The sequence below is a fragment of the Panthera onca genome, chromosome D1, assembly GCF_046562875.1.
Source record: "Panthera onca isolate mPanOnc1 chromosome D1, mPanOnc1 haplotype 2, whole genome shotgun sequence".
NCBI lineage: Eukaryota > Metazoa > Chordata > Mammalia > Carnivora > Felidae > Panthera > Panthera onca.
In genome coordinates, this window is record NC_138348.1 from 32,629,567 (window position 1) to 32,645,430 (window position 15,864).

The window sequence follows — 15,864 nt, forward strand, 5'->3', positions numbered from 1 at the left end:
GCAGGGCTTGAACCCATGAACCACAAGATCATGACCTGAGCTAAAGTTGGACGCTTAACCAACTGAGCCACCCAGGTGCCCCAACTAGCAAGACTTTTTAAGAATAGCAACGTCTGGCTGGCTGTGTTATGTGTTCTCTGCACAGCACCTCATTAGTATAGGTGCTCAATAAATACTGTTTCTTTTAGTGACTTTATACTTAATGACTTATCCCTATAGTTGTTGCCTACGTGATTTAAATGGAGTACTCTCTACCCTCCCCAAAAGGGGCAGTGTCACAATTTATGTGTACTACTATCTAAATATTTAAGTCTCTGAGGTAAAAGCGCAGTTATTTCCTTGATTGTTAAAATTAATGCCTATCCTTTTTCCGCTGCCCTACCATACTTCAAATAATCCTTTTCTGCCGGATGTTATGAGTCAACTGAATCAACCAGGTCCGAAGCATTTCAAGGTCATTCAAGTTGTTTGACATCTTCCTTGATATAAAAATTAGGAACCATTAATTGAGTGTATAAATTTATAACTGTTTAGCTGTGGTATTTCTTCAGTGAGCACTTACATGGAGGTCTAATACATAAAAAGATACATTCAGTACTGCTCTGATTGATAGCATTAGGCAAGATTTTGAATCAGAGCCAAGAATCCAGTGCCCCTTTGATTCCCTTTAGCTACCATCCCTGTCCACAACTCTTCTACTTAGAACCCCTCTGAATGGCTTTGAAAGCCATTGCTTTAACTCATAAAGAGCTATCTTGGAGGAAATTTGACTCTGCGGTTCCTTCAAAATACTATATACCTGAAACGGATCTCATCATTTAACAGTGCATTTTTTCATTTTAATTCCATGGTACTTAGTATGAGTAATAACAGTATCTTTGTTTTATAAATCACATAATGCTTTGTAGAAACCTTTTACATGTATTTAACTCACTTAGTTTTGACAGTAGTCTCCTGTTTTAAGTAATGACTGTCTAGTTGTACCCCAAGTTATCGAGAAGAAACCTCAGTTCGTGTATTACCCAAGATCATCTTGGAATTGAAAACTAGCCAAGTCTACACCCTGGTGCTTGTAATTCCCATCCAGGATTCTTTCCACTCTGTACTTAATGTAGTGAAAATATGTTGAGGTATTTTATTGAAATATCTAAATGAAAACATATACAAGATATTATTTAATGATGTGCTAATACTTAGGATATTATGTAGAACTGTAATAGTGTATTTAAAATTTAATATTTATGTCTCTTGTCACCTTTTTTATATAGAGTATTGAATGCTTTGCTTCCAGTCCTAAGAAAACAGTATTGTGCATTAAAAGAAGCTGGCCTTTCAAATGCTGCTTTTGAGTCTGACTTCAAAGAAATTGAACATTTGGTAGAGAGAAAGAAAGTGGTGGTTTGGGCTGACCAAACTAATGAGCATACTTTAAAGCAAAATGACCTAACAGGGGTTTCTGTTCTTATGACCTTTCCACAACTTGGACCACCAGATCAATCTCCTTGTTGTAAGTACAGCTTTTCTTTTATTAGGTAAATTATAAGGTTATTTCTAAAGAGTAACCTCCTTTATATATTGATCTCCAGGACAGTTAATTTTTTAATAGGTTTGGCTATTTTGTGAGAATTAATGGGAAAATTAGCTTCACAATCATTTCATTAACCAGTACCTTTCAAAGGTTTAAGAGCCAAGTATGTTTGATGTCCTAAATAACTCTAGCAATAAAACCTTTAAGTTATTTTACCTATTTTTGATGGAATAATTGTACTTCCACCCTTCTTTAAAAGTTAACCTCATTTAAAGATGAAGATGATAATCAAGAATATTATATTCTGTAATACATAATAATCTGTTCTTAAGATCAACTAACAGCATAGAATAAACTATATTTTATTGCCATATATCACTTGTTATCAAAGTGTGTTTAGGACATTTTAATTGCAAAACAAACATATAATGTTTAAAATAAATTCAGGCAATATAGAATTACACGTACAAGTAGAATGGCCTTTTCAACTTTCCCCAGAACCCAATCTTGTGTCCTGTCTCAGAAATAAATACATTTAACAGTTTGATTGTCTTTATAGTGTGTGTGAATGTGTGCATCCGTGTGTGTATGTGAATGTGTAATATTTGTAGTACATAATCTAACTCTAGCTTTTTGTTAAGTTTCATATGAATCATAGCACATAATATATATTGATCTACAACTTTTTTTTTATTTGTCTAGTTTATTATGAACATATTTAGGGTATATGCTTAAAGAATTTACCTTATTTGTTTATTTTTTTAACAATTGTGAGAATTCAGAGAATAGATGTACCATAATTTATTTAACCGTTGATCTATTGGTGAACAGTGCATCAGAAAACATGCTTGTATATTCACATTTGTGCATATGTACCAGATTCCTAGAGACTGATTTGTTGGAATATAGGACAAGTAATTTTTTAAAAAATTAATCTGTCAAACTCCAAAATTTTCTCTATGCCGAATGTATATGAGATAACCTCTCTCATTCTTATCCCAAAATAATAGCAACCCTAAACTGGTCTGTATTCTTTTTAAATTTGCAGCTCTCAGACTTTACCTCCAAACTTTTCTGTCTTTCTAGAAGTTTGGATCTTCCCAAGGCCCTATTCTACTTTTCTTTGTTTCCAATGCTGGTACTAGGAGGTTTCCATTTTGTTTAGAGAGTTTTAATTGACCGTACAACATCGCAGTCAATCCATTGATCAGTTAATCTGATTATCATTGGTAATTACCTTGTAGTCTCTCCCCATTCCTTTTTTCTGAGTTTACAGATTTGGGAAAAGCGTTTCTCATATATACAATAGTGGGGTCCCAATTTTCCTTGTAGCTTTTCTGTTGATCTGATCCACGTGATTTCCAACTTCCAAAAATTACCCAGTTTCTGATGTTGGCAGCTGTTTCTTTTTTCTATTGCTGATGCTGTGTCAATGGATTTTAAGAGGAAGATGAGGCAAATCTCTGTAGATTTGTGTATTTGATTTTATTTCTTTTAGTATGATCTCTTCTTGTCAAAACGGTCAGTCGAATATTTATTTTGTAGCTTTTTCCTTTTAGGTGTTTGTTTCCTTTTTCACTGTGGGTTTTATTTTCTATTTAATTGCTTTTATCTTTACTTTTATTATTTCTTTCCATCTACTTTTACTCGGTTTATACTGCTGTTTTTATTTCTGACTGGATAAAGATGGATATTTGTTCATTAACTTTCACCTGACTTTTCTAATTTATGCATTAATGTCCATAGGTTTCCCTCTAAACACAGCTTTAACTTCATTTCACAAGTTTTGATACATAATATTCTAGATTATTATTCGTTCAAAATATTTTCTGATTTCTGTTGTAATTTCTTCTTTTACCTATGGAGCATTTTTTTCCTCACTTTTTATTTAAAATTGCACTTTCAGATTGAGCAAATTTCCATTTGTGTTCAGGCTTGGAGAAGCAATTAAAATGAGAATCATACTTTTTTTTTTTTAATGTTTTATTTACTTTTAAGACAGAGAGAGAGCATGAGTGGGGATGGGAAAGAGAGAGGGGGAGACACAGAATCTGAAGCAGGCTCCAGTCTTTGCTCTGTGAGCACAGAGCCCGACGTGGGGCTTGAACTCAGGAACTGTGAGACCATGACCTGAGCCGAAGTTGGACACTTAACCAACCAAGCCACTCAGGCGCCCCGAGAATCATACTTTTTTAAGTGCCATATAGGCATCTGATAAATATTTCACAAAACTGGTAGATTAGTTTTAATATTTTTTAGTTTTTATTCTCTAAAAAGCTATAGCATATTCCATCCAATTTTTTATTTTTAGCTTAATTGAATTGTATTCAGAGAAAATACTTAATATGATTTTAATCCTTTGAAGATTATAGAGACTTGTCTTATGCCCAACATATAGTTAGCTGGTATAAGTGTTTCAAGTATGCTTATAAAGAATGTGTATTTTGTACTCATATATTGCCAGTCTGTTAGGTCAAATTTGCTGTGTTCTTCAAATTTTACTCTTACAGACTTTTTTTTTAATTCACATTCTATCATATACTGAGGAGACCTATTAAAAATTCCCTTTATTACATTGGATTTTTCTATTTTGCATCAGTTTTCTTTCACCACCCTAACAAATCAACACAAATATGTCAACCTAAAATAACACTGATTTATTATTTCCAAGTTCTGTAGATCAGAATTATGGCAGGCTCAACTGGTAACTCCACTTAGAGTTTGAGAAGGCCAAATCAAGGTGTAAGCCAGCTGGATCTCTTTCCTGGATGTTCTGAGGAGAGAATGTGCTTCTAGGCTCATTCTGGTTGTTAGCAGAATTCAATTCTATGCAACTGTAGGACCGAGGTCCCTGTTTTCTTGGTGCTGTTGGCCAGGGGTCATTCTCCAATTTTAGAGGTCACCCATATTCCCTGGCACGTTGCCCTCTTCATCATTTCATTTCCTAGCCAAGAAAGGCAGGACACTTCATTCTCATGCTTCGAATCTCTCTCACCTTCCCTTCTGCTTCATCTCTCCTGCCTACAGTTAAAGGGAAGTCTGTGCTTTTAAGGGTTCATATGGTTCTATTGGGCCTGCTAGGTAATCTAGGATAATCTCCCTGGTTTAAATTCCATAACCTCAATTACATCTGTAAAATCCCTTTTACCATGTAATGTAACATATTCACAGGTTCCAGGAGCTAGGGATGGACATCTTTTAGGAGATATTTGTCCTTGTAGTTCTGTCAATTTTTGGTTTTTATACATTGAGATTATATTATTAAATCTATATATTTCAGAATTCTTACATCTTCCCTTTTTTACAAAATGTACTTACTCATGTGCTTATTCTTTTTTTTTAAATATGAAATTTATTGTCAAATTGGTTTCCATACAACACCCAGTGCTCATCCCAAAAGGTGCCCTCCTCAATACCCATCACCCACCCTCCCCACCCTCCCACCCCCCATCAACCCTCAGTTTGTTCTCAGTTTTTAAGAGTCTCTTCTGCTCTGGCTCTCTCCCTCTCTAACCTCTTTTTTTTTTCTTCCCCTCCCCCATGGACTTCTGTTAAGTTTCTCAGGATCCACATAAAAGTGAAAACATATGGTATCTGTCTTTCTCTGTATGACTTATTTCACTTAGCGTCACACTCTCCAGTTCCATCGACGTTGCTACAAATGGCCATATTTCATTCTTTCTCATTGCCAAGTAGTATTCCATTGTGTATATAAACCACAATTTCTTTTTCCATTTGTCAGTTGATGGGCATTTAGGCTCTTTCCACAATTTGGCTATTGTTGAAAGTGTTGCTATAAACGTTGGGGTACAAGTGCCCCTAGGCATCAGCACTCCTGTATCCCTTGGGTAAATTCCTAGCAGTGCTATTGCTGGGTCATAGGGTAGATCTATTTTTAATTTTCTGAGGAACCTCCACACTGTTTTCCAGAGCAGCTGCACCAGTTTGCATTCCCACCAACAGTGCAAGAGGGTTCCTGTTTCTCCACATCCCCTCCAGCATCTATAGTCTCCTGATTTGTTCATTTTAGCCACTCTGACTGGCGTGAGGTGATATCTGAGTGTGGTTTTGATTTGTATTTCCCTGATGAGGAGCAACGTTGAGCATCTTTTCATGTGTCTGTTGCCCATGTGGATGTCTTCTTTAGAGAAGTGTCTATTCATGTCTTCTGCCCATTTCTTCACTGGATTATTTGTTTTTCGTGTGTGTAGTGTGGTGAGCTCTTTATAGATTTTGGATACTAGCCCTTTGTCTGATATGTCATTTGCAAATATCTTTTCCCATTCCGTTGGTTGCCTTTTAGTTTTGTTGATTGTTTCCTTCGCTGTGCAGAAGCTTTTCATCTTCATGAGGTCCCAATAGTTCATTTTTGCTTTTAATTCCCTTCCCTCGGGGATGTGTCAAGTAAGAAATTGCAGTGGCTGAGGTCAGAGAGGTTTTTTCCTTCTTTCTCCTCTAGGGTTTTGATGGTTTCCTGTCTCACATTCAGGCCCTTTATCCATTTTGAGTTTATTTTTGTGAATGGTATGAGAAAGTCATCTAGTTTCATCCTTCTGCATATTGCTGTCCAGTTCTCCCAGCACCATTTCTTAAAGAGACTGTCTTTTTTCCATTGGATATTCTTTCCTGCTTTGTCAAAGATTAGTTGGCCATACTTTTGTGGGTCTAGTTCTGGGATTTCTATTCTATTCCATTGGTCTGTGTGTCTGTGTTTGTGCCAATACCATGCTGTCTTGATGATTACAGCTTTGTAGTAGAAGCTAAAGTCTAGGATTATGATGCCTCCCGCTTTGGTCTTCTTCAAAATTATTTTGGCTATTCGGGGCCTTTTGTGGTTCCGTACAAATTTTAGGATTGCTTGTTCTAGCTTCGAGAAGAATGCTGGTGCAATTTTGATTGGGATTGCATTGAATGTGTAGATAGCTTTGGGTAGTATTGACATTTTAACAATATTTATTCTTCCAATCCATGAGCAGGGAATGTTTTTCCATTTCTTTAATATCTTCTTCATTTTCCTTCACAAGCTTTCTATAGTTTTCAGCATACAGATCTTTTACATCTTGGTTAGTTTTATTCCTAGGTATTTTATGCTTCCTGGTGCAATTGTGAATGGGATCAGTTTCTTTATTTGTCTTTCTGTTGTTTCATTATTAGTGTATAAGAATGCAACTGATTTCTGTACATTGATTTTGTATCCTACGACTTTGCTGAATTCGTGTATCAGTTTCGTCAGACTTTTGGTAGAGTCTATCAGATTTTCCATGTATAGTATCATGTCATCTGCAAAAAGTGACAGCTTAACTTCACCTTTGCCAATTTTGATGCCTTTAATTTCCTTTTGTTGTCTGATTGCTGATGCTAGAACTTCCAACACTATGTTAAACAACAGCGGTGAGAGTGGACATCCCTGTCGTGTTCCTGATCTCAGGGAGAAAGTTCTATTCTTAACCCTAAGTTTACTATTAATATAGCTGTCCGACTTTTCTTTTGCTTCATGTCTTCATGGTTCATCTTTTTTCTGATTCTTTCACTTTAAATCAAACATGTGTCTTATAAACAGCATGTAATTGGGTTTTGCTTTTTTTATATATAATTTTTTTTTTTTTAAAGTTTGTTTTGAGAAAAAGAGAGAGACTGTGAGCAGGGGAGGGGCAGAGAGAGGGGGAGACAGAGAATCCCAAGCAGCCTTCACACTGTCAGCGCAGAGCCCGATGCAGTGCTCAAACTCACAATCTCTGAAAGTATGACCTAAGCCAAGATTAAGAGTTGGACACTTATCCCATTGAGCCACCCAGGCATCTCTGGGTTTTGCTTTGTTGTTCTGTTTATCAGTCTTTATCTTTTAAACTATTCATTCCTTTTCTACTTGATGAATGTATTGATATTTGGTTTTAAACCTGCCATCTTGTGCACGTTTCTAATTGTCCTGCTTATTCCAAATTCTTTTTCTTTTGAACTTTGCTTTAAAATGATAGAGTGATATTTAATATTCCATTTTTTTACCTCTCAGCTTGGAAACTATATACTCTTTTTATATTCTTTTAGTAGTTACCCTTGAGTAACATTATGTATCCTTGCTTTATCAAAGTCTGTTTATCAAAGTAATTATGTTACATTCACCCTCAAACAGTGCTAGAAACTTAAAAAATTCTTTACCTGGGTAAACTCCTCTCCTGACATACCATTGTTATGATGCATTTTATTTTTCTATATATAATATACCCATAAAATGTGTTTTTTTTTATTGTCTATGTAATCAGTATTCACCTTTACTCTTTTTATTCTTCTATATTTTCTCAGCATCTCTGCATCTCCATCCAATAAATTTTTTCTTTCATCCAGAGAATCTTTTGTATTTCCTTTACAGTGGATGTGCTAATGATGAATTTTCTTAGTTTTTATATGTCTGAAGCTGTATTTATTTTACTTTCTTTCTTAAAGACTATTTTGCTGGGTATAGAATTCCAGTTTGGTATTCTTTTCTTAGCACTTTAAAGATATCATTTCATTATCTTCTGGGTTTTTGTTTTTTTTTTTTTTCTTGCTGTTGTTAAAGTCAGCTGTCATTTCTTCCTTGAATATAATCAGAATTCTGATCTCCCAAAATATTTTCTCTTTGTTTTTGGGTCTTAGTAGTTTTGCTCTATTATTCCTATATGATTTTATTTTTACTTCTCTATGTAGGTTCATAGAACTTTCAAATTTTGTGTCTGGATTATCTCACATTAGTTCTCCTTGCCTTATATGTGCCTTTTTTTTTTTTTTTTTTTTTTTGGTCTCTGGAAATTTCTTTTCACATATTCTATAGTTTACTTCTCTTTGCAGCTGTGTCAAATGGTTCCTAAATCCATCAAGTTCTTAATTTCAGTTGTATATCAGTTCTAGAATTTCTATTTGATTCTTTTTTATAAACTCCGTTTGTTGACTAAAATTCTCACTGAACACAATGGGTGTAATTATTTTAAAGTCTGTGTCTGAGAATTTCAGGTCTGGAGCCCTCTGGGTCTGTTTCTGTTACCTCTTTCTTCTGGTTCTCTTTCACGTGGTCTCACTTCCTTGAAGACATGCTAAGTTTTGTTCATCGGACATGTATTTGCAGAATTGTTTACAGAAATACTTTGACTTCTCATAGTAATGTCTTCCTTCAGAGAGGATTTACATTTGTTTCTTCTAGGCTTCTGATGGCATTAACAATCCAAAATCACTGTAGTCCAGTTCTAAGGACTGGGATAATTTGAAACTACACAGAAACTTCTGCTAGGGTCTGCCTACCCCCTGATTTACCCTCAAGAGCATAAGCTGTTTAGAGTTCTAACTCAAAGCAAGGAGGGTTTAGGAAGAACTTTGCCCTAACTTCAAGCGCCAGCACCCCAGTTCTACCAAGTTCTCAACAACATTAAGTTTTTCTGCCACCTCCTTCAGGATCAGCAAAAAATCTCAAGGGGAAAATAGCTGTAAATGCAGAGATTACCTTCCAGAGGTTCCCAACTTTCTCTTGATACTTACCTATAATTCTTCACAATCTTGTTAGCTCTTCTGTGCATTCAACCATATGTTTTTTTATATTTTGTCCAGAATTTTTTACTGCCTTCAGTAGAGAGATTGGTCTGGATTACCTAGCTCTCTATTATTAAGTTCCCTATGTTAATATTTTTACATTAAAATGAGTGGGAATTTGGAGATACATATTTATATCCTCTTTTTCTTTTAATAAAGTACTATCGTCATTAGAACTAACCTAGTTGAGATCTTAGGAAAGAAAACTTAAGATTTTTTTCAGATTCTCTTGTACCTTTTGGGCCTTGGGGTTTTTTTTTTTTTGTTTTTTTTGTTTTTTTTCTTATATAATGTACTCAAGATGTTGGAGAGGAAATAGTGTTTTAACCACCAAGATTGAGAAATACTGACCACCTGATGGTCATTATTACTTATTTAAAAATCCATATTTCACTTACAGTGTAATTGCATAGACTATACTTGTCAGCAGTAAAACACAACATTTATTTGGCTCATAATTCCTTTTCATAACATTTTTAAAAGGAAAAACTGTTGAAGTCATGTTACATTTTATAAACATGTATTTCCTTTTGAAAGTGTATCAGAAGATGAGTTTTGTTTTTATTATGTTTTGTTCTTGGTTTGTTGTTTAATATTTTGTTCACATGATTTCATAGATTAACTATTTGTTGTGTCTTATTCATTCCATGAATTTTATATGTTGTATTCACTATGAGTAGGGAGTCAAAGATGAGTAACAGGGAAGGGGCATGGAGTACAAAGCAAGTCCACTTATAAATATTTATTTTCCTTAGTCTTAGAATACTAAAATAAAATCGTTCATTAAAAAAACATAGTGAAATTTATGTTTGTGTTTCTAAAGATATGAAGCAATAGCTAGATAACATATTATGAAAATTATACTATTAATGGTAGCCTTAACACATTTAAGAAAATTGAAGAGATTCAACTTAAGCAAAACCTGAGTTAAAAATGTGTCTCATTCATCTAAGCTTATACATGTGTTACTGACTTTTTTCCTACATTCTCGTTAATAGGTAATAAGTAGTTTTGTTGTCAAATTTCTTGTTGTTGTTGTTGTTGTTGCTGTTGTTGTTAAATTTCAAAAATGCTAAATGCTCTGGTATTTGAGACTTGAATTTGTTTTTTTGTTTGTTTGTTTGTTTTGTTTTGTTTTGTTTTTCTGGTGCATTAGGGACCTTTTAATAGTATTTATTAGATCAGCAGCGGTCTTTATATTTAAAATGCCTACATTGCTTTTAAAAGTCTGATGAGATTAACCATAATAATTTATTCTGTGCTCTGTTGTTAGGCATCTAGATTGTTTAATAACTTTTTATTATAAATAATATTGCAGTAAGCAAATATGTATATTTATCTTGATGCTCATGTCTGATTACCCTTATGACAAATTCCTAGAAGTAAAATTTCTAACTCAAGAAATAAGCACATTTTTTTAAAGTTTGAAGTATATATTGCTTAGTAACTTCTCCCACTCCCATGTGATTATACCAATTTTAATTCCCATCATCAGTGTAAGAAAATGTGTTCCTTTCTCCCTTTATTCTCACCAACTCTTGGTGTTAAAGTATCTTTAATTTTTAATTTATAGAAAATTATTTTCAAACATACGTAAAATTGCAAAGTATACAGTAATGAACTCTATGAACCCATCACCTAACTTTAAGGTTTATCTCATGGCTAGTCTTGAGAACTCCATCTGCTTTTCTCCACCCCATCAAATCTGTACTGGATTATTTTGAAGGAAATCTCAGCGTATCATTTCTTCCATTTACATCTTAGTGTCTCTAAAAGAAAACACAATATCCTTTTCATACCTAATGTCATTAAATATCTATCCAATTAGTGTTTAAATTTCCCCCTTTGTCTTAGAAATGATTTCTTTTTAAGTCCTTTCATCAGCATACAAACAAGGCCCATACCTTGTCATTGGTTGATATATCTATTAAATCATTTTGAATGTGGGGTTCTCTCTCCCTCTTTTGTCTTTGCTAGCTAATTTATTGATTCTTTGCCAATTTCAACCATAAATATTCTTTCCATTTTTCCTTTGTTTACTAGTATAGTTGAATATATTTTTTCTCATCTATTCAAGGATCTATTTTCTTTTCTGTGAATTACTTAGCCATCAATTGATCATTTTTCTTGCATAGTCATCTTTTGTAAAAATTGTTACATATTTACAAGAGCTTAGGATATGAATGTTTATTCATTCAGCAATATTTATTGAACTTCTATGTGCCAGATACTTATGCTAAGGATGCATCAAAGTACAAAACAAATTTTTTAACCCTTCCGGAGTTTACATTCTAGGGCAAGAAGAAAGACAATAAATATAGTCAGTAAAGTAACCAAATCTTAGAAGGTGGTACATGCTATGAGCAAAGAAATACAGGGAGTTCAGAAGGGGGGGGTGGGGAGAGGTTGCTACTTTAAATAGCATTGTCACAGTAGGCTTCACTGATAAATGTGAAGAAGTTCACAGTTGCCCATGTAGATATCTGAGAGAAGACTCATTTTTAGGTAGAACAACTCACGCAGATCTCTAACACAGTCTGACATATTCAAGGAATGGCTAGGACATATAATTGGTACAAAAGAAAAAGGAATTAAAGTAGACAGTGATGAGATCACAAAGATCAAGTGGAGGAAAGCAGATCAAGTAAAGTCTTATAGGTCATTATAAGGACTTAGACTTTAACGCTGAACAAATCAGGGAACCATGGCATGATCTGAGCAGAGAAGTAACATATTTCCATCATGTTTTCAAAAGATCCTTCTGACTGGTGAGTTGAGAGTAGATTGTAGTATGGCAAGAGTGGAAACAGGAGGCTACTACAATAACGCAGGTGAAAGATGGTGGCTCAGACCAGATTGGTAGCAATGGAGTTAGTGAGAAGTAGTCAGATTTCAATATATTTTGAAGGTAGAACTAGCAGGATTTCATCACAAATTGGATTTGGGATGTGAGGGAAGCAAAAAGTCAAGGATGACCCTAAGGTTTTTGAATTTAACAACAGAAAGAATCAAGTCACATTACAAGAGATTGGGAAGACTTCAGGTAGAGCAGGTTTGTAGGGTGGGTGTGGCAGAAGATTAAAGCACAATTGGGGCATTTTAAATTTGTCTACCATACATCCAAGTGGAGGCCGTGGAAGCAGTTGGAGATAAGAATCTGGAGTTCAGAAGAAAAGTCCAAACTGAAATATAAATTTGAGAGCTGTTAACATTTAGATGATATTTAAAGCCATAGGACTGGATGAAATCATCAAGGGATATTAACTCTTTCCTCTAAGATACATGTTGTGAATATCTTAAGTTTATCATTAACTCTAAACTTTGAGATACCCCTTTTAATACTGAATTTTTAAAATTTTTATGTCATAAAACAACTTCATTTTTTTTCTCTCTTGCTTTTGGAATAATTCCTCAAAAGGTCTTTTTATCCATAAGGTTTTTTTTTTTTCTTTTAATTTTTACTTTCGTTTTCTCTAATTTATTTTGATGTAAGGTAACAGGCAAGAACCTAGTTTAATTTTTTGCAAAGAACCTGACATTCTTGTGTAATAAGTTGATAGTCCATCCTCATGGTACCTTTGTTTTAAATGCAATAGGTAGTCCTATAATTCCTTTTTTGGAATTATTTATCCTATTCTGTCCTATTCTTTAGCTTATTTGTCTGTCCTAGAACTAGTAGCTATTATTTTCATAACTGATACTTGATAGTATCTTTGATATATAGCAGTGCGAGTCCCCCTTCATTATTCTTTGTTTTTAAAATGCTGTTAGCTGCCCCTAAGAAATAAATTTTAGTAGAATTTTTTTAATTCCAAAGAAATAAAATAGTTTTAAAAATTTGTAAGTTAATTTTGTCTTCACATTTTTTCGCCATCAAATCTTCTCACTCTGCAATAGTGTGTCTCCATATTCATATTTTCTTAGATGTTTCTCAGCAAAATTTTAGAACAGAACTTTCTTTGTATATATTTTGTACATTTGTTATTAAATTCCTAAATGCAATATTTTATATTTTTGTTACATGGATTATTTAAATTTTTCTTATTAATAAGCCTGTATTATCTCTTAAGAAACTAACTTTTAAAATTTTGTTCATTTTAATATCTTACCAATGTCAGTGCTTGATTTTGGAATAGTTATTTGACTTGAAATCTTTGCCTCCAAACTAAATGTCTGTTTACTTGGAGTAAAACATGCACCTATTTTAGGTCTGGAAAACAGTGCACTCACTGAGTGCCATGCAGGATGGGGGTGCTGGCAGCAAGGTTTATTTATGGAACGGATAAAATTCCTGACATTAAATGAAAAGTCAAGATTTCCTCATTATCCATCTGGAAACTCACATTTAGTAATATTTCTGTCTCTAACCTTTCCTTTTCTTAAATTTTGTACCTCATGTTAGTGGTTTTTATCTTAAAGTACAATAAAAGAAAAGATACCAGTAGAATCAGTGTCTTCTATATAGTAGATATATTATGATTGAATATAGTTCCAATGTAAGTTTAGGTTTACCCTAAAATTACTTGAATATGTCATTTAAAAAAATAAGTCTCTAGATGAATTCCTCATATAATAAATATGAAATAGCAAAAATATTTATAACCTAAATTTTCCATGTATTTTCCCATTTGGCAATAAAATTTAATCATTACCAATAGACAATGGAAGTCATGTTTATATCCTTAAATACATTTCATTTGGCCCTTATTCTCCTCGTAGACAAAACAGTGTTCAGTTGCTCATCCATAACTGTAAATGTTACTATAAATTATAAGGTTCTTGCATTGTCCCCCCCCCCCCTTAAAAAAAGCATGAATAGTAGGAAAATGAGACTGAGTGGAAAACATGGTATCTGCTATTTCCCACAAAGGCAAGTATCAAAAGGTTATGGTTGATTTATTACTCAGAGTGTTGGATTAATTTAAAACACTATGCCAATTTTTTAATACGTAGGAAAATGTATTCTCTCTTTGCAATATTTGTAAATAGCTGTAAACTATCTATATAAGCATTAATACTGCAGTAACCACAATAGTGTCATATGAATGCATTATAAAATGTTTATTGTATGTATGGTTAATCAGTAGTGCCTTAAAGTTACATATCTTTTAAATAGTTAAAATTCACTCACCTGTATCATTTGCAACTGAATTCCATGAGTCATAAGGCTGTTAAAGGAATCCAGATTTATGATTAGTACAGTAATTGTATCAAGCATTTGTAGCCTAGAAGTGTTTATTGAAATGCATATATTAATATTTGATTTCACTTTAGACCTTTGCCAACTAATTTTAATTTAGCATAGTTTCCCAAAATACCTCCTCACGTACATATTAACATGAGTACTAGCAAAAGAAAAATCCTTGCCATCATTTTGTACCAAGCCTCAATTAGATCTAATCCCATTCATCAATGTCTCCCTGTCGTGAACCCTGCTTTGCAGCCTGTGACTCATGTTTGCTAAATACTGCATTCTGCTTTTTACACTAACGTACAGCTCTGTAAATCTTTTAACGTTTGCAGTCTTAAGCTCTTGATAAATTAGTTCCTCTGGGTAAAATCACTCAGGACACCTGATATGGCACATCAAAAGATGACCCCAGAAGGCCTGCCCATTTTTTAAGAGAGGGATTTTTCACTCATTAGTGATAAATTATCTAGTCTCTTTATTTAAAAGAACCATCTGTGGAATATTTCAGAAAGCTAAAAAATATAGACCCCTCGTACCTAAGACATCACATGAAATTGCCAATTCATACTTGTGTTTTAGAGATTTATTTAAAACCAAGAGAGAAAGACAGGAAATAGAATGATGGTTCTTGATTCAACTTATTTTAAAACACTTTGAGAAAATGTGATGTAAGAAATGAATAATAATAGCAATATCTAAACTAGTTTCCATTTCTCCTGTCTCTCCTCTCTCCAGTCTACCCTTCACACTACAATTATCTTCCTAATAAAGTGCAGACCCCCTTATTTAGGAGAGCCTTCTAAGGCTTTTGCCAGTCTGTTTTCAAGCTGCAGACTTACTTTTCTACAGCACTTGGTGTCCCGGGCTTTTCTTAAACATACTTTCTGTTTCTTGCCTCTCTAGTTTCCAAGCTTTTCCCTCAATCTTGAATGCTGTTTCCTCTTGCTTCGTCCCACATCCTAACTTATTAAAATCCTTATCCCCGCTGAGAGTCCAGTTCAGATTCTGCCTTCTTTATGAACCTTCCCTTTACTGAGTCCTCTCTCCTTGGCCTGTACATACCCTTGCATTTCCACCATATTTTTTGTATTTCTGTTACAGTGATTACCACTCCTTACCTTCTCTCTCCCCAACAACTGTATCTTCATTGGCAGTCAGAAACTGTTTTCTGTAATTCATTTTTAACTTTATTTCTCCTTTCACTAATATTTTAGCCTTTTTATTATCTTAGCAATAAATGTTCATTTATTTGAATTTGGAAAAAGAAGTCCAGCCAAAAGAAATAAGATGTCTTTCATTAACGTCTATTAATATTTTGTTTTAATAGTTGGACATTTTTTCTAAGCATTCATATGCAGTTGGTATTTTTTAAACAATAAATATTGAGATCTATTATACATAGAATTGATAACCAGCTTTTTCTCACCGAACCACTTGTTACACACATTTTCCTATCAAATATGAAATTAAATTACTTTTAACAATTGCATGCTTACCTAATCCCCTACCAATGAACGTTTAGTTTGTTTTCATTTTATTGCTGTTAACAAGTAACATTCCACTAAACATCTCTCTGTGTGTTTATGTT

At 33.7% G+C, this 15,864-nt stretch overlaps 1 protein-coding gene across 1 annotated transcript in view; it reads left to right on the forward strand.

Moving 5' to 3' along the window:
* The window catches only part of KIF18A (kinesin family member 18A), a 79,603-nt gene that overhangs the window by 41,195 nt on the left and 22,544 nt on the right, over positions 1-15,864 (forward strand). The window contains exon 14 of the mRNA XM_060606251.3: positions 1,269-1,507. Within this exon, the coding sequence (XP_060462234.2) occupies positions 1,269-1,507 (239 nt within the window). The remainder of the gene's footprint in view (positions 1-1,268; positions 1,508-15,864) is intronic.